Consider the following 17,350-nt stretch of genomic DNA (forward strand, 5'->3'; position numbering starts at 1 on the left):
TTTTGTAGAGACGCAAAACATGGGGATTTGTCATGTTGCCCAGGCTGGTCTCAAATCCCTGGGCTCAAGCAGTCCTCCTGACTCAGCCTCCCAAAGTGCTGGGATTACAGGCATGAGCCACCACACCCAGCCAGTCATGGGCTTTGTGAGGGCAGAAGTGTCCCTGTCTTTTGTCCTCACCTTCGTGTATGGCAACCGTCGGTTCTAGTGCTGCCCAATAGAACTTTCTGTAGTAATGGAAGTGGTATCTGTTTTGTCCCGCATGGTAGCTACTAGCCACATGTGGCTATTGAGTACTTGAAAGGTGACTTGTGCAACTGAGGAACAGTAGTTTAAAATCTCATCTTAATTTATCTAAATTATATGTGACAGGTGGCCACCAAATTGGACAGTGCAGATATAGCCTGGTCCTTGTCACATAGGTATTGACCAAGTGGACAAGTGGATTTACATGAAACAAACTCATTTTTAGGGAGGGAGATGTTCACCTGCAGAATAATTTGGGAGAAATACCTGTGGTTGGAGGGGGAGGAGTAAGGGGCCTGGTCACGCATAAAGACCCAGTGTCCTGATTTCTTGGTGTCCTAGCTCAGACCATGCTTTGCTGGACTCCAGGATGGCTCAGATCCTCTGGCCAAGTCCTCGGTGGGCTGCTGGGTTGGATCTTTGGAAACACAGCTATTAGCCAAGCATAGAGTGGGCATAGCCCCATCTGTGTCCATAACATCTCCCTCTCTGCAGCCTGGGTGTGCTGTGCCCTCGTGCAGATCTCTGGCAGCCATCCCGCCCTGTCAAGGTCACCCCCTCAGAGGTCCTTCTGTTTGAAGGAAGGTCACCAGCACACCCAGAGCCCCGTGCTTCGTGCACAGGACCATGGCGGCTCCCCAGGGCTGCCCTTCCCTAATTTCTGGAAGGGGATGCCCTATCAGAGTTGGTTAAAAGTATGACTGAAATACTTCATGTGAAGTGTTATTTTATGATAAATCAGTACTATTTTAATTGTTGAATACTTCCTAAAGGAGTTTAGTCAGGTAATTAATTTTTATTGCCAAAGCAACTATTTGCCTCTGTTCCTAAGATGGGCCAGATTTTCTCTACTGTCAGTTGAATGGGCTATTTAGCCGCATCGCAGGCCTCCCTTTGTGTAGCGCGTTGAAGCAGTTCCACTCAGCATGTGTGATCACCGTAGTTCACTATTCACTAATTCTGCATGGAATTTTGGACAGAACCTGGCTCCCTCTGGATCTTGAGCCCTCAGGCAGTGCCCTGCAGCTGGGGTGGGTGTTTCCAGGCCCCTCTTGGGGGCGGGATCCTCGCACCTGTTTCCAAATTGGGCTGTGAAGCTGGGTCCTGTTGTATTTGACACTTTGATGATTTTCGTTTCCCTCTTGTTTCCATGGGACTGCTTTCCTTTCCCCTTTTGTGACTCTTTTGGCTTCCATCACAGGGGCCCCCAGGCATGGACAGTGGGCTTCCCACATCCAAAGCCGCCCCAGAACACAGGAAGCTGGATGCCTTATTACTGTTGGTGTAAAAATGACCCATTCCTCATTTGAATTTACCTTAGGCATTTTGGAGAGAGGAGGGGCTGTTATTTGGTAAGAATGTAAAATAAAGGTCAGGCCTACTGGATTAAGCCTTGCAGTCACATATACAGTCATCCCCCGCATAATGATGTTTCTGTCAGCAACAGACTACATGTGAGAAGGTGTTCCCATAAAAATACTGTGTCTTTACTTTTTCTGTGTTGCTACTTTTTCTGTGTTTAGTTACACAAGTACCACTGTGTTACAGCTGCCTACAGTATCCAGTACAGTAATAGGCTGTACAGGTTAGCAGTTTAGGAGCAAGATGCTGTACCATGTAGCCTAGGTATATAGTAGGCTACACCATCGAGGTTCGTGTAAGTCCACCATGTGGTGTTAGCACGATCATATAATCACCTAATGATACATTTCTCAGGATGCATCCCTGTCATTGATGATGTGTGACCTTTATCAGGAAGTATCCTCCTCATTAGGTAATGCATGCACATCTCAGGACAGAATTTCAGGTGAGAGATTGGAAGGAAAGTGTTTGCCCATGGCTTGTTAGGGCATGTGGAGAATATGTGTTGCATGGAACACACATGGAGGATCCTGTAGGGAAAACTGTGACTTGCTGTCGAATACTGAAGATACTGGATTTTTCAGAGGTCCTGAGCATCTCAACAGTATTTGGAAATTTTTTATCAAGGCATTCCTTCCTCTGCAAGTGTTTGTTCTAAGAAGGTTCAGTAAGGTTAGTGGGCATGGAAATCCAGGCTGCTGTCAGTCGGAACTGTCCTCAGCATAACAACACGATGGGGAGTAAGCCAGTACCCTCAAGGGTGCGTGGGAGGGACTACCCAGGATCCTGAAAGGAGCAAGATGGGGTGGGGTGACCCTGTGCCCTGTAAGGGACAAAGTGGGGTTACCAACATGGAAGGGGTAACGGCTCTGGTTGGAAAGGATGGGCACAGGGGTCCCCCAACCAGTGGAGGCAGATGGGGGATCAGAACTGAGGGCACTGGGTTTGTCCACACCCTGTCCTCCTGATCTCACAGACCCCTGGGTTTTGCCCCTGATGTGGGTGGGTTCTGGAGACCACTCCTCTCTGCAAAGAGGGCAGAGGGGTCAGGTCAGCATTTTCCCACCCTGTAGGGCAGACTGAGTGGCCAGCAGTGAGCAGGTACAAACCCAGGGGTGGCGTCTCAAGCACGAACGAATTGGCCCCTTGACCACCTTCATCAAGCTGTTCTTGCTGTACATAGAGTCCATTTTTCTAGTGAGTGAACCCTGAATGTTTAACAAAAAATACTTCTGCCTTCAACAGAAAAATATATTCATTCATATTTTGGGAAGGATTACACTCCCACAGAAAAATCATCCTTGTTTCTTTCAAATTCTTGAAATGATATTTGGATTCTTTCTGTGTTTTGGGGGCCAGATGTGAGATTGTATAAAATGCTTTTGTGGAAATGCCCCCTTTTTACACTGAGAACTCACGTGGTGTCCTGGCATGTAACCAAGTCCTCAGCACAAGCTTAGCCCTTACTGAGAGGAGAGAGAGAACTTTATGCCTGCTTTAAATAACTTGGTGTGTAACCCAGCCTTCCACATGTGAACATTCTCAGCACACTTTAGAAGTGACAGCTGTCCAAAGGTCTAGTCTTCTCATGGATTCTTAAAAGAACAAAGTCTGTATGAAAGATGGCTTATGATGTTTATCTTTTAGGAAATTATTTTTAAATTGAGGTTACATTATTTATAGCACACACATTATTCCTCAAAGGATTTGAAGAAGCTTACTTGAAATGATGCAGATAAGAATTTTAAAACACTAAGTCAGGAATAGGACATGAAGAACCGCTCAAACATTCGTGCCATGGCATACTAAATTGAGCTACTACTATGGCTGTAGAATGCCATGTGGCCAGAATTAGAGGGGAACACACTCCTTGTAAACTATTTTTATTGTCCATGGGAGAAATCACAGCAGTTCCTCAAAAAAAGAGAAGCACTTTCTGGTACTTTCATTCTAAACAACACTCATAGAAGGTTGTTGATTGCTTTAGATATTTTTAAAGGCAACTTCCTGGAGGCAGCAGTGTAGGAGCTAAGAACTCAGACTGGCCGGGTGCAGTGGCTCATGCCTATAATCCCAGCACTTTGGGAGACCGAGGTGAGTATGAGATCAGGAGTGCAAGACCAGCCTGGCCAACATGGTGAAACCCAGTCTCTACTAAAAATACAAAAACTAGCCAGGCGTGGTGGCAGGTGCCTGTAATCCCAGCTACTCAGGAGGCTGAGTCAGGGAATTGCTTGAACCCAGGAGGCAGAGGTTGCAGTGAGCCAAGATCCTGCCACTGCACTCCAGCCTGGGCAACAGAGTGATACTTGTCTCAAAAAACAAAACAAAACAAAAACCTTAGACTTAGCTATACTCCCACTGGCTGTGGGACCTTAAGTAAGTTGTTTAATTTCTCTGGGGCTTATTTTCCTCATCTGTAACAGAGAACTGTGAGTAGTGCTTGCCTCATAGAAGTTGATTGTGTTCACTGAATTTATGAATATGGAGGACCAAGAGCATTGTGTAGGCAGCCCTTTACAAATGGCATGGTATGTTATTTAAATCCAATAGCATCTTCCTGTTTTGATCAAGAGCATGACTTCAGGTCCATTCCGTTGCTCGGGTTAAATTTCTGACTCTGACACTGATTCCCTTTGTGATTTGGGGCAGATGATGTAACTCCTGTGACTCAGTTATTTCACCTCAGTAACGTGGGCATCATCATGACACCTGGTTCAAAAGGTTCTTAACAAGATTAAATGAGAATCCACCCAGGGTATTTTGTGCAGCTCTCAGCAGTTGATGCGTGTTCAGTAAATGCTATGTATTGTCAGGGTTGTGATAAGTTGATTAATATTATTATTGTAATATGTTATTAATGTATGCTATACATTTTTCGGTTGAGTAAGTGGATGTGTAAGTGATGGAATCTTCAACTTTGCAATTACTTTGGAAGATGGAGTCATAAGGGTGGAAAAGAAAGGAATGTTGGTCACACGTGTGAAGTCCTGTTTACAGGTGCAGTTACACGTTTTATTTTTTAAAAGAAGTTGGCAATTTGAGGTTTTTTTTAAATCTCGAATGCACATACAGGCTGACAGTGTTTTTACAGTAGAATTTGTAACATGGTCAGGAGTGTTCTGGTTCCCCAGATTTGGATTCTGCCGTGTATTCACCTCCCATAGATAGCTCGGTGAAAACAGGGTCATGTCTGTCAGCAGAGGGAGCCACATTTTTCCAGGATGCTTGGTTGATGCCTATTGCCTTATAACACAGAATCCCCGTATCTGGCCCCAGCCAGGCTGCTTCTGCAGGCCCATCATGGCTGTCGGGAGATCTGGCCCTCCTGGGAGAGTTTTGCCAAATGGGAAACAATAAGCAAGGTGTTCAAAACCACAACTTTTTAAATTTGTGCATGAGATAGTTCTGAGAGATGCATCCTTAGGCGATTTGGTCATTGTGTGAACATCTTCCAGTGTACCTACACAAGCCTGGATGGCACAGCCTATTGCTCCCAGGCTCCAAGCCTGTACAGCATATTGCTGTACTGAATACTGTAGGCAGCTATAACACAAAGGTAAATACTTGTGTGTCTAAACATAGAGAAGGTATAAAAATACGGTATTATGAGACCACTGTGCTGTTGTATGCACAGTCTGTCGCTGACTGAAACATCGTCACACGGCCTGTGACTGTACCTGGGCAGTGCTGGCTTCCCATTCGTGAGGTCACTGAACAGCAGTGCCCCAGCCTGCAGAAGCTTCACTTGAGGCTGGCAGTGTTGGAGGCTTGTCCCAGACCCCAAGGCTTGGGACGTTTGTCTCCCAGTGCAAGTACAGTTTTCTGGAAGAGCCATCTTGATTACCTTCATTTTATCCTTTAAATTGTTTAGGATTAGGTTAGATAATTGCCTGGTCTTTGTAGAGGTGAAAAATTTATAGCTCTTGGAAAGTATGTTCTTCTAATAGAAGCCTTCCCCTCCCTCAGAGACAGGAGGAAATGCCTAACAAAGAACAAAGCGAGGCTATGACATTTGGCTTCTGTAAATCTTAGTCCTATGCCTAGAAGGTGGGGTGGGGCGGCACATTGCCTGGCCTTTTGGGGAGGGGTTGCTGCTTTCAGCCAGAGGACATGGGGGCCAGCTTCCCTGAGGCCCTCAGTGTGATGGCCGAGCGCCCAGTGGCAGCAAAGCAAGTCTGACTGGTCAGCCTCCATGTAGCTGCTTAGAGTCAGTTACAAAGGCGGGGCGGGCAGTCATCCCCAGAGTTTAAAAAAAAAAAAAAAAAAAATCCTAAAATCCCTCATTACATTTTACCATTGAGATAAAGTAGCTGAGAAATGTGCAATGTGTCAGGCACACTCTTTCCTGGTGGTCTCTGCCTTTGAGCAGGGTGTGGCCATCGGGCCTGGGGCTGAGGGTCAAGCATCACTACCTTCATCACATCTCACAGTTCTCACCTTGGCCACAATTAGATGACATTTATGAGAACCCTGCTGCTTTCAATTAATGTTGACACTCATTTTTTTTCATTTTCCACTCATTTTTATAAAATATGGGAGAGGCCAGGATAATAGGAAGGAAATTCCACATGTGAACACAAGTATACAGGCAGAGCCCAGCCACCCTGCCCTGCCCGCAGTGCCCTCTCAGCCAGCAGAAAATGGGTTCTCCTGGTGTAAGCTGTTCTCCGGAGGTACTTCGTTCCAGCTTGCAGAATGGTTTTCATACATCCATGGGTAATGCATGTAAAGGTCATAGTCTGCCAGCAGGAAGCTGCTTCTGTGTGCACTGACTCTGCTGCCCTTCTCTCTGAGCCCCCAAGGTGGGTCCAAAACCAAATGTGGGTGGGAATACAGACCCATTGTTGTGATCTGTAAGCCAAGCCATCCTGAGCCTGGGTAGCACATCCCGTGAATTTGAGTGACAGATCTGCTATAAAATTTTAGGAATAGCCCTGTTTGTGGAATGACTGTGTCCCCGGCAAGTTGACAATGGAGTTTTTGCAAATCAAATCTTTTCCCAGAGAACTTTAGTATATAAAAGATTCCTGCAAACCATCCATTTTATGGTGCAAAAAACTCTCTTGCTGCTGTTTCCAATAAGTTCAGATTGTTGTCAGTTTTATTTTTTAATATTTATTTATTTATTTATTTATTTTGAGACCGTGTCTCACTCTGTCACCAGGTTGGAGTGGAGTGGAGAGATCTCGGCTCACTGCGACTCCGCCTCCTGGATTCAAGTGATTCTCCTGCCTCAGCCTCCCGAGTAGCTGGGATTACAGCTGTGTGCCATCATGCCCAGCTAATTTTTGTACTTTTAGTAGAGACAGGGTTTCACCATGTTGGCCAGAATGGTCTCTATCTCTTTACCGCGTGATCTGCCCGCCTCAGCCTCCCAAAGTGCTGGGATTACAGGTGTGAGCCACTGCGCCCAGCCTTTTTTTTTTTTTTTTTTTTTAAATTTTTTGTTTTAAGATGGAGTCTTGCTTTGTTGCCCAGGCTAGAGTACAATGGCACAATCTCAGCTCACTGCAACCTCTGCCTCCCAGGTTCAAGCAATTCTCCTGCCTCAGCCTCCTGAGTAGCTGGGATTACAGGCGTGTGCCATCACGCCCAGCTAATTTTTGTACTTTTAGTAGAGACAGGTTTTCACCATGTTAGCCAGAATGGTCTCGATCTCTTGACGTCATGATCTGCCCGCCTCAGCGTCCCAAAGTGCTGGTATTACAGGCGTGAGCCACCGTGCCCGGCCAGTCAGGTTGTTCGTAAAATGAACGTCTGCCATTACAAACCTACTTGCCTTCTCAAGACAGAAGGCAAGTTGCTAAGGTGAAATTATTCAGATCGTCAGAAAATATGTGCTTTCATGGGAATCTAATTCACAAATGCCATCTTGTTAAGGATTTTGCAACTAGAGTAAATTGTGTCCAATTTGAGTCCTAAAAAGTGCCATCTGTTCACGTTGATTTTTGAGCTCCCATTTCATACCAAGTCTTTTTTTTTCTCCATCTTTGTATTTCACTGGCCAGAAGGCAAGGTACTGCCCATAGCAGGGCATTCTTTTCTCCTGCCCTCCCCTGCCCTCTTTTCCTTCGGGTCTGGCGGAGTGCATTAACCCTCACTGGAGCCTGGTGGGCAGCACCCGAGGTCGGCCTTTGCAGCAGAATAGCTGGAATTCCTGAGCATAATTTAGCCGTGGTCCTGTTTGCTTAAGCATGTGGCTGGCTATTCTTCAGTCTCTTTGTTTCCGTATATGGTGTTGGTAAGTCCCTGTGGCTGCTAAAACTTGAGATCCCCTGAAAATGGCAGAGCCTCAGGAGTTTGCAGCGATGGCCCCAGAATATTCAATCTGCTTAGAAAAAGGAAAACACAGATCTTGTTGTCTGTCTGCATCATTTGTAAACGAGAGCCTCGTCAGGAATTTGTGTGTAGTACGTGATCTGTTTTAAGCCTGAGCAAAGTCTGCCTGTACTTACAGGTTTTTAGTTGCCTCGAGAGGAAGTCACCAAATACCATAGCAAGAGTTGTGAAGGAAAAGGAGGAGGACAGGGTCCAACCCCGTTGCCATGCCCAGGGTGGCATGCTCGCCCCTTGTCATTTGCTCCAACTTGTGGCTTCTCTGACGCCTCTGTGAAACAGAGGTCCCTATTTTTAGTGCTGGACTATCATTTCTGATGTGCTGCTGTTGCAAAAATTCAGCAGCAGCTGCAACAGAAATCCTGATTTAAAGGCCCCGTTTATAATGGAGATGAAACTTGTTTACTAAATAAAAGAGCAGAATGCTGTGGTGGATGGGCTGCTTCAGATCTCATCAAATGGAAGAGTCCTGTGTTTATTCCTTTGCATGGCGTCATGCATTTACCTGGGCCCTGCCTCAGCATGGAGCCAATGTGTCTTTGTTTTGATTCATTCCTTCTTCTGGTTAACCGGGGAGAAGAGGAAGAGGGAGTTGTTCTTTGCCTGGAGGAAAATGGCAGAGCAGCAGCAGATCCAGGTAGTGGTTCAGTACCCAGATCTTCCAGCATAAGAATCACATGATCAGATCAATCCAGATAATGTATATTGTAGGAAAGGAAGAAATCACTTTATCCTTACCCTTCCCAGTTCTTGGGACAGACTGCAGCAATGAAAGACAGATTTACACAAACAGAAGTTGAATAGCAGGTGTATCTTGTTATCTTGTGTTGTATCTGTGGGAGATACCCAGAGAAGTGAGTCAGTGTCCAAGAGATGGCTTAGATTTTAGGCTTAAAAGCCATCATCCCAGCCAGGCATGGTGGCACACGCCTGTAATCCCAGCACTTTGGAAGGCTGAAGCGGGCAGATCACAAGGTCAGGAGTTCGAGACCAGCGTGGCCAACATGGTGAAACCCCGTCTCTACTAAAAATACAAAAATTAGCCAGGCGTGGTGGCGCACGCCTGTAATCCCAGCTAACTGGGAGGCCAAGGCAGGAGAATTGCTTGAACCCGAGAAGCAGAGGTTGCAGTGAGCTGAGACTGTGCCACTGCACTCCAGCCTGGGTGACAGAGTGAGAAACCATCTCTAAGGGAAAAAAAAAAATCCCCTGAAACAAAGATAAATGGTGTGGGGAAGGCCAGTTATGGGGAGGTACCCAAGAAAAGCGGTTAACAAGGGTAAGGTTTGTGAGCCAGATTCTTCATTGATAGAAGTCTCTAGTCATGTAGTCATCCTTCTCTTCTTGGTATAGAAAGGAAGACACCCTTGAATTTTGTCTTACAAGAGGATAACTTCTCTGTTTTTGGAATACCTCCTGTGTCTTCAGTATCTCAAAATAATCAGCTCAAAATCTTTATGCAAAAAGACATATTTTGGGGTGGCATATTCTGGTCTCTCACAATATAAAAGTACCCCTGAGCCTTATATTAGTAGGAATCATTAACATTATCATTGTGGCAGGAAGAGACTACAGCGGGAATTCCCAGGACAGCAGGGACCAGAACTGGTTTGTGTAGATTCTCAGAGTACAGATAGGATCACCTTGGACCCTGGTTTCCAAACATTTTAGGTATGGGAACCGCCTCCCCACTTCTGTCTCAGTGCGTCGGTATGTAAAACTGACATCAATACCATCCTATTAATGGTATTGATGTCAGTTTTACATACCGACGCACTGAGATTAAATATCTGCTCAGGAAGGGCAATGGGCCTGTTTGCATAACACAAACATGAATGGTACCTGCAGTCCAGATCAGCTGTAGCATCCGTGCCCTTCAATATTTTGTTCTGGTTGCGCTGTCTTGAAAGAATCCACTTCGTCATCCAGATCAGTGATGCAGACGGCAATTGTTGTTAAGAATGGCTCTTCCTGTAGTTCTAAGAAATTATCTAACTAGAAAGATGACAGGAAAAGCACTATTATAAAGACTGCCCAGTGGTAAGTTATTCTGGGCACCCATGGTAATGCGCTGGGCCCCAAGGTATCAGAATTTAGTGACAGCGGCCAGGCACAATGGCTCATACCTGTAATCCCAGCACTTTGGGAGGCCAAGGTGGGCAGATCACCTGAGGTCAGGAGCTCAAGACCAGCCGGGCCAACATGGTGAAACTCCATCTCTACTAAAAATATAAAAATCAGCCGGGCATGGGGGCTCGTGCCTGTAATCCCAGCTACTCGGGAGGCTGAGGCAGGGGAATCCCTTGAACCTGGGAGGCAAAGGTTGCAGTGAGCCAAGATTGCACCACTGCACTCCAGCCTGGGTAACAGAGCAAGATCCTGTCTCAAAAACAAAAAGAATTTAGTAACTGCAAATGTGGTGGTGGTTGGGTGGGGGATGGGTGTTGTGTTTATTACAAAATTTTAAATAAGGTGCATTTAAAGAATGAAATGAGGACTAAGCATTTGCAGAAACTTTGGCCTTTTCATAACTCTGGTCAGGCTCAACTCCTTAGCTTTCTGCATGGGAAAACTGAAGCTCACAGACCTTGAGGATTTGCCAAGGTCACACATAGCAACTGAGACTAGATCATGTCTTCAGGTGTCTTGTGCTGTTACATCCTAGACCTTGGGACTCCAGAGCTGAGCAGTCTCTCACTTTCTGAGAACCATGGTGCACAGGCCCCCTGTGCCCTCCACTAGGATGACTCACTGAACACACATGTTGGTGCCAGCACTGACTTCTCATGAGGACCTTGGCTGAGTTTACCAGCTACCTCCTTGAAGAGCTGCAAGGGACCATGTCCCAGTGCACGTGAAGGACTGTTCTACCACAGAGAACTGAAGTTGTTATGCCTCATGGAAAAATATTGTAGCATCAGGTGTCAGAGCATCTTGACAGCTGGCAGATGCCTGCTCTCTCTGGTGCTCAGACAAGGCCTGGGGAGCTGGGAGTCAGCTCCTGACTTGTTACCTCCTCTGGTCCCCCACCGCTTTAGTGCTGTCTGCTGCAAACATAGATCAAGAGGCTTGAGGACATCCATCAGGACAGAGCCCTTTAAACGCATTTTTCTGGAGAAACGTGGTGGCCTCTTTTCTGAAAAGAAACAGGCCGTCATCTGGGTGGTGAGGAATAGGGCGTGGGAGGGATCGGCCAGGCCTGCAGACTGGCCCTGAGCTCCCTGGGCTGCTGTGTAAACTCTTACGAGGGGCTGGTCTATGATGAGGCCACTGAAGAAGGTCCCTTCACTGATGAGGTCCACACTGACCGAGGGCCAGAAGCAAAGTGAGAGCTGCGTTCTGGAAGGATGGAGAAGGGGATGCTTTCCCCACGGTCATCCTGGGCCTGACCTTTACATCCGTAGGTCCACAAGACCAGGACTGCCTGCTGCCCACGCTCACTCCCTCACTTTCCGGTGACGAGGCCCCAGATTGAACACGGAGCTCAGGTGATCCATGGGACAGATGTGGCTACCTCTCTGTGACATGTGAAGAGGTGAGGTCGCCAGCCACACTGCATCATGGCCCTGAGGACAGTCTGTAGAGACTGTTCAGTAGGGGAGCTAGTTGCAGGGAGATAACTGGTTTGCCGCCTTTTGTGTATGTGGCTCCTAGAGGTTAAACCATGGCCATGCTGACTGGTGTGACCAGAGGAGGTCACAAATCAGCAACAGACTCCCAGCTTCCCTGGGCTTTATTGTAGGAACCAGAGGAAGCAGGCATCTGTTAGCTGCCCTGAGGGGTGTCAAAGAGGACAGGCAGACGAAGGGGTGTGTGCAGATACCAGCATCCCTGAGCCCTTGGCTCCTGGGGCTTAGCTCTGAGACCCGAGCTCAGAAGGTGCACAGGAGACAAACCCGGTCCCACCCTTGCTAATCGGAAGCCCACAGGTGACCCTCTCCCGAGACGGCTGTCACAGCATTCTTCTTTTGAACTCTGTATGAACAAAGTCCTCTGTGTTTTCTTTTGGGTTTGGTTTCTTTGAATCCTTGTTAAGTTTGTGAGACTGACTCGGTCAGTCGTGTTTAGCCACATGGTGTTTATTTTTGTAGACATGTAGTGTTCTGCTGATTGACGGTGCCACTTTCTTGAAGCCTACTGCTGCTGCTGATGATGGTTGTTTGGATTGCTTGCAGCCCGGGGTGCGGTGAGCATTTTTGCTTGTGTTTCTGGTGCACCCTGAGAGTGCCTGCAGGGTGCATCTCTGCAAGTGGGTTGCTGGATGGGGGGTTACACCCATCTTCCACTTACTCGTAGCGTCAGCCTGTTTTCCAGAGCAGCCACCATGCGCCTTTCCGCTAGCAGGGTGTGAGCTTTCTTGTTCCACATCCGTCTCTCGTTAGTGAGCCTGGTTACTAATGGGGCTGGGTGCTCCTCATAGGCTCCCTGGCATGCGGACCACACCTTTTGAAGGCCTGTTTCTGTGTTGCCCCATTTTCAGCCTGAGAGGTCTGTCTGCCTGACTGACTTTTAAGAACACTTCCCTATTCTGGAAACTGGAAATGTATAGGTTGGAGGCTGTATTTAGAAACAGGGTCGTCCCAGGCATGTGCTGGGAATAGAGCCAGGGCGCAGCGCTCCATCTCCTCCCTCCCTCCAGAAGAACAGCCATCCCTCGACACTCAGCCCTTTGCTGGCCTCTGGTCCCACTGAAGAGCCGATCGTCCTGGCCTGGGGTTGTTTCTGCCACCTCCTCCGTCCTCCTCTCTAGACAGTGATTCCCGCAATGAGCAGAAGCAACTCTTCGAACTATACCCCCTGCCTATTACCGCCAAATTAAGAATCGGGGAGCGGGGAGGCCCAGGCTGATGGGAGAGTGCCATGAGTGCCTGGTCTCGTTGTCCTCTCTCCTTGCGTGCCATTTTTCTTTCATCCTTAGCTGACTTCCCGCAGCCCCGCAGCATTCTTTCATCCTTAGCTGACTCCCCGTAGCACCGCCACGACAGCTCACTGCCTCTGGGCCAGCGTGTTCACTCCGGCCCTCTACGGTTGGATCTTCTTTTCTTTCTTGACTTTCTTAACCCTTAATCTTGACGTGTTAAGGAGATTCTTTAACAAGGGGGGAGTGACATGCATGCTAGACTGCCTGAGTGATTATTCTTGTTGAATGAAATTTTACGATTTTAGGGTAAGAGGCCAAACTAGACAATAATTCCAACCTGTGTTTGCGTTGCACTGTATTCTGGTTATCTCTTCCTGTGAAAAACAGAAAAAAACTTAGCCACCTCTGAATCTATAGTTTGGGCCGGGCATGGTGGGGATGGCTCACCTCTGCTCACATGGCTTTAGCTGGGGCAGCTTGACCCAGGCTGGTGGATCCCTTTCCAGATGGCACATGCATGTGGCTGGCCGGCTGGTGCTGGCTGTCTCCTGGGAGCCCATCTGGAACTGGCAGCCATGCCCAGGCCTCAGTTCTTCTCTCTGTGGGTCTCACCACAGGACTGCTTGGGCTTCCTCTCAGCATGGCATCCGGCCTCCAGGAAAGAGTGTTCAAGGATGTACAAGCAGCCCATCTCCTAGGACCTGGGCCTTGACACTCACACAGAATTTGTTCTGCTGTGTTCTGTTGGTCACAGCTGTCACAGAGCCCCCGCAGGTTCAAAGGGGGAGGACATATAGACCCTACCTCCCACTGGGGGAGAGAACTGTCAAAGAATTTCTGGCCATCTGTGCTCCACCACATGCTAACAGATTCCCCTCTATGTGACTTTCCTTTAGCCCTGACTGCTGCTGCAGGAAGAGGGAAGCTGGAGGTCTGCGAGCTGCTGCTGGGGCGTGGAGCTGCTGTGTCGCGGACAAACAGGAGAGGGGTTCCACCTTTGTTTTGTGCCGCACGCCAGGGGCATTGGCAGGTACCCGGGGGGGCCCCTGAATGCTTCAGAAGCAATGAGTGAGGATGGAGTTCACTATTGCCTGGCTCCCCTGAGAACACATGCAGCCCCCTGAACCTGTCTGTTCCCCATCCTCGGCTTCTGTGCCATCGGGATTACTTGATAGAGCCACACGTTTGACAAGATAACACAGTTGGCCACATAGGCTGGGGAGCAAGGCTGCTCAAGGCCGAGCTATTCAGGTCAGAGACACAGCCACTGCCTTCAGCTGTGGAGGGAGGTGGAGTGGGTGGACTCATCGTGGTAACAAGAGACTTGCTCTAACATACGTGTTGTAGTTTTGGGACGCATTTGTCCAACATACTTGGAAGAAGAGCAGTTCTTTTGTGCTCTTTGGAAAAGAAAATGTTTCCATCTGGTCCAGCACTGATTCGGGCTGGGTTTTAGTTTTAGTTTTTTTGTTTTGTTTTGTTTTTTACTATGAATGATCCATTGTTGTGGTTCATTCAAGGGAGCCAGGGGATCCGTGTTCCTTCATTTCATAAACAGTGACCACATACCTACCCCTCACCTAGCACCAGGTTACACATACACTATGGATACAAAGGATGTTATGACCATTACAAAGAAGAATGTTCTAGACCAAAGTTTTGGTCATGGAATCGCATCTCTGCCGATGCCTGCTGGCTCCCTTGGTAGGAGCTGTGAGTGCTTCCTGGCAGGATTCTTCTCCTCTTTCCATTCCTAAGAGCTTGGTTTGTACCATCTGTTCCCTGTCACCCTCACTGGTTCACCCTGATCCTCTGGCTAATCCTTTCCTGGCTCTGCTGTGTCCTAAGTCACGGGGAAGTTTGGAAAGCATTTGTTAGTGGATAACAAGCAAGAAGGCAGTGGGAATGTGTCACCTCCTATTGCTGCGGCCATGTAACAGGTGATGTGTTGGGGAAAAACTTGGGCTAAGCTTTGGGTGAAGCAGTTTCTGCTGGGATGGTGGTGATGAGATACCCATCTGGTTTTCTGAGGTTTTTTCCTCCCCAACCTTATGACCATGCCTGGTTGAAAGGTGTATTTCTAGGGCTGAGAATCTTCTCAGGGTGCTTTGCTAAAAGTTGCCTTCCCCAAAGGGCATGCCATCCGCCAGTGCTGCATCTTAAGAAAGCCCATGGCTTGGGTGTGTAGTGGACGAGCTTCTTTCTGCGACCCCCTCCTGCCCTGCACTCAGCTGTAGGTACTTAGTTAGCTTCAGTGCCCATGGGGGACCCCGTGACTGCTGCTTGCCCCCCTGAGTTGTGCTTCATTTTCCCATGCCCCTGTGGCTGTCTTGTCCTTGGAGATTGTGATTGGCATCCCTCCTCCCCCAAATTACCATTTCTGTCTGGTATGTGTATATTTAGTAGATAACAGCAATGAATTGAGCATGTTGAAAAGAGCATATATTTTGGAAAAGATTCTGTTCAAAGGAATATAGTGGAAAGATTTTCCAGGCCCCATGGTTCACGCAACTTAGGGATTTTTGAAAGAAAGTCATTTGACTACTTTTAAAGGTTCAGAAACCTGTCTGGGTATAGCAGGTGTGGTTGAAAAGGCAGCAGGAGGATGATAATTTCAAGTGTCTCTTCCAGATTGTTAGACTGCTGTTGGAACGCGGCTGTGATGTGAACCTAAGTGACAAGCAAGGCCGGACGCCCCTCATGGTGGCTGCTTGTGAAGGGCACTTGAGCACCGTGGAATTCCTCCTTTCAAAAGGTAGCAGCACCATGCCCTCAAAGGTTTCTTTTGGACGGACACAGAGAGAGAACTTTAGCAGACCCATTCAGTGCTTTCTGATTCAAATTCTAAGTTTTCTGTTATGGAAATTTTCTTTCTTTATTTCTTTTTTTTTTTTTTGAGACGGAGTTTCATTCTGTTGCCCAGGCTGGAGTGCAGTGGCGTGATCTTGGCTCACTGCAAGCTCTGCCTCCCGGGTTCATGCCATTCTCCTGCCTCAGCCTCCCGAGTAGCTGGGACTACAGGTGCACGCCTGGCTAATTTTTTTTGTATTTTTAGTAGAGACGGGGTTTCACCATGTTAGCCAGGATGGTCTCAATCTCCTGACCTCGTGATCCTTGGCCTCCCAAAATGCTGGGATTACAGATGTGAGCCACCGCGCCTGGCTGTACGGAAATTTTCTGATATACAGTAGAGAGAATAGGCAACACAGCCACGTGCCTGGTATTCCTCTTCAGCAGCGATGACCATTCTGCCAGCCCATCTGGCCAGTGTCACCCTTTACAGTGCTTGACTGACACTCGGTTCAGGCCAGGTGTTCTGCAGGTGTGCAATTATTTGCTTTCTGTCTTTGTCATCTCATAAGGTTCATGTTCTGTGAATGGGCTTTCCTTTCAGGTGCAGCCCTTTCTTCTCTAGACAAAGAGGGTCTGTCAGCATTAAGCTGGGCTTGTCTGAAAGGTCACAGGGCAGTGGTCCAGTATCTGGTTGAAGAAGGAGCTGCGATAGACCAGATGGACAAGAATGGCCGCACGCCCTTGGACCTGGCTGCCTTCTATGGTGATGCCGAGACTGTGAGTACCAGCAGGTGTTCCCCACCTCCACCTGCATTGGAAAGAAACCCCAGGAAGTGAACAGCTCACTCCAGGGCCTGCATGAGATTGTGTCTCAGGGTCGTCAGTGTGTGTGTGTGTGTGTGTGTGTGTGTGTGTCTTGTCGGGGATCTTTCATTTTTCTTTAATTCTGTGACATGCAATCTATTCTGTGTGTGTGTGTGTGTGTGTGTGTGTGTGTGTGTGTGTGTGTGTGTGTCTGTCTGTCTTGTCGGGGATCTTTCATTTTTCTTTAATTCTGTGACATGCAATCTATTCCAGGACTTAGGATTTTACTCAACTCATAAAAGCTTAAAAATACCTGCTTACAAACAGCACATACAAAAGACACATACGTGAATATGCGTATGCATGTCCATACGTGATTTTCTCAGTCATCCATATAAATAAAACTTTTGCATAGATCATTTAGAAAGTACTTTTATATATGGTAAGTGACTAATGACTACGTGGTTGCTTTTTTTAAAAGTTGTTTTGTTTTGTTTTTAATTTATTATTATTATTATTTTCTTTTTCTGAGATGGAGTCTTGCTCTGTTGCCCAGGTGGGAGTGCAGTGGCACAATCTCAGCTTGCTGCAGCCTCCGCCTTCTGGGTTCAAGCAGTTCTCCTACCTCAGCCTCCTGAGTAGCTGGGATTACAGGCACGTACCACCATGCCCAGCTAATTTCTGTATTTTTAGGAGAGACAGGGTTTCACCATGTTGGCCAGGCTGGTCTTCAACTCCTGACCTCGTGATCCACCTGCCTCGGCCTCCCAAGGTGCTGGGATTACAGGCGTGAGCCCCTGCACCTGGCCTATTATTAATTTTTGAGACAGAGTCTTGCTCTGTTGCCCAGACTGGAGTGCAGTGCTGTGATCACTGCAGCCTTGCTCTCCTGGTCTCAAGAGATCCTCTCACCTCAGCTCCCTGAGTAGCTGGCAATACAGGCAT

General features: G+C 47.7%; 2 protein-coding genes across 34 annotated transcripts in view; one reads left to right on the top strand and one right to left on the bottom strand.

The window, feature by feature from the left end:
* TANC1 (tetratricopeptide repeat, ankyrin repeat and coiled-coil containing 1) overlaps window positions 1–17,350 on the top strand; it is a 265,725-nt gene that overhangs the window by 236,458 nt on the left and 11,917 nt on the right. For all 24 annotated transcript variants that reach the window (XM_001093218.4, XM_028830727.2, XM_077957059.1 and 21 more), the window contains 3 exons: window positions 13,705–13,838; window positions 15,440–15,563; window positions 16,203–16,378. In XM_001093218.4, the coding sequence (XP_001093218.3) occupies window positions 13,705–13,838; window positions 15,440–15,563; window positions 16,203–16,378 (434 nt within the window). The remainder of the gene's footprint in view (window positions 1–13,704; window positions 13,839–15,439; window positions 15,564–16,202; window positions 16,379–17,350) is intronic.
* The window catches only part of WDSUB1 (WD repeat, sterile alpha motif and U-box domain containing 1), an 85,945-nt gene that overhangs the window by 3,252 nt on the left and 65,343 nt on the right, over window positions 1–17,350 (bottom strand). For 4 of the 10 annotated variants that reach the window (XR_013401782.1, XR_013401786.1, XR_013401785.1 and 1 more), the window contains 2 exons: window positions 9,790–9,942; window positions 7,026–8,780 (listed from right to left, as the gene is read on the bottom strand). Coding sequence is in view for 2 of the 10 variants with exons in the window: in XM_077956265.1 (XP_077812391.1) it covers window positions 16,360–16,409 (50 nt within the window). In the remaining 8 variants the exon portion in view is untranslated. Of the gene's footprint in view, window positions 1–7,025; window positions 8,781–9,789; window positions 9,943–15,231; window positions 16,410–17,350 lie in introns of those variants that run through there. The other 6 variants (XM_077956265.1, XM_077956259.1, XR_013401777.1 and 3 more) reach the window with 5 other exon arrangements.

This window comes from Macaca mulatta, chromosome 12 (genome assembly GCF_049350105.2).
Source record: "Macaca mulatta isolate MMU2019108-1 chromosome 12, T2T-MMU8v2.0, whole genome shotgun sequence".
NCBI lineage: Eukaryota > Metazoa > Chordata > Mammalia > Primates > Cercopithecidae > Macaca > Macaca mulatta.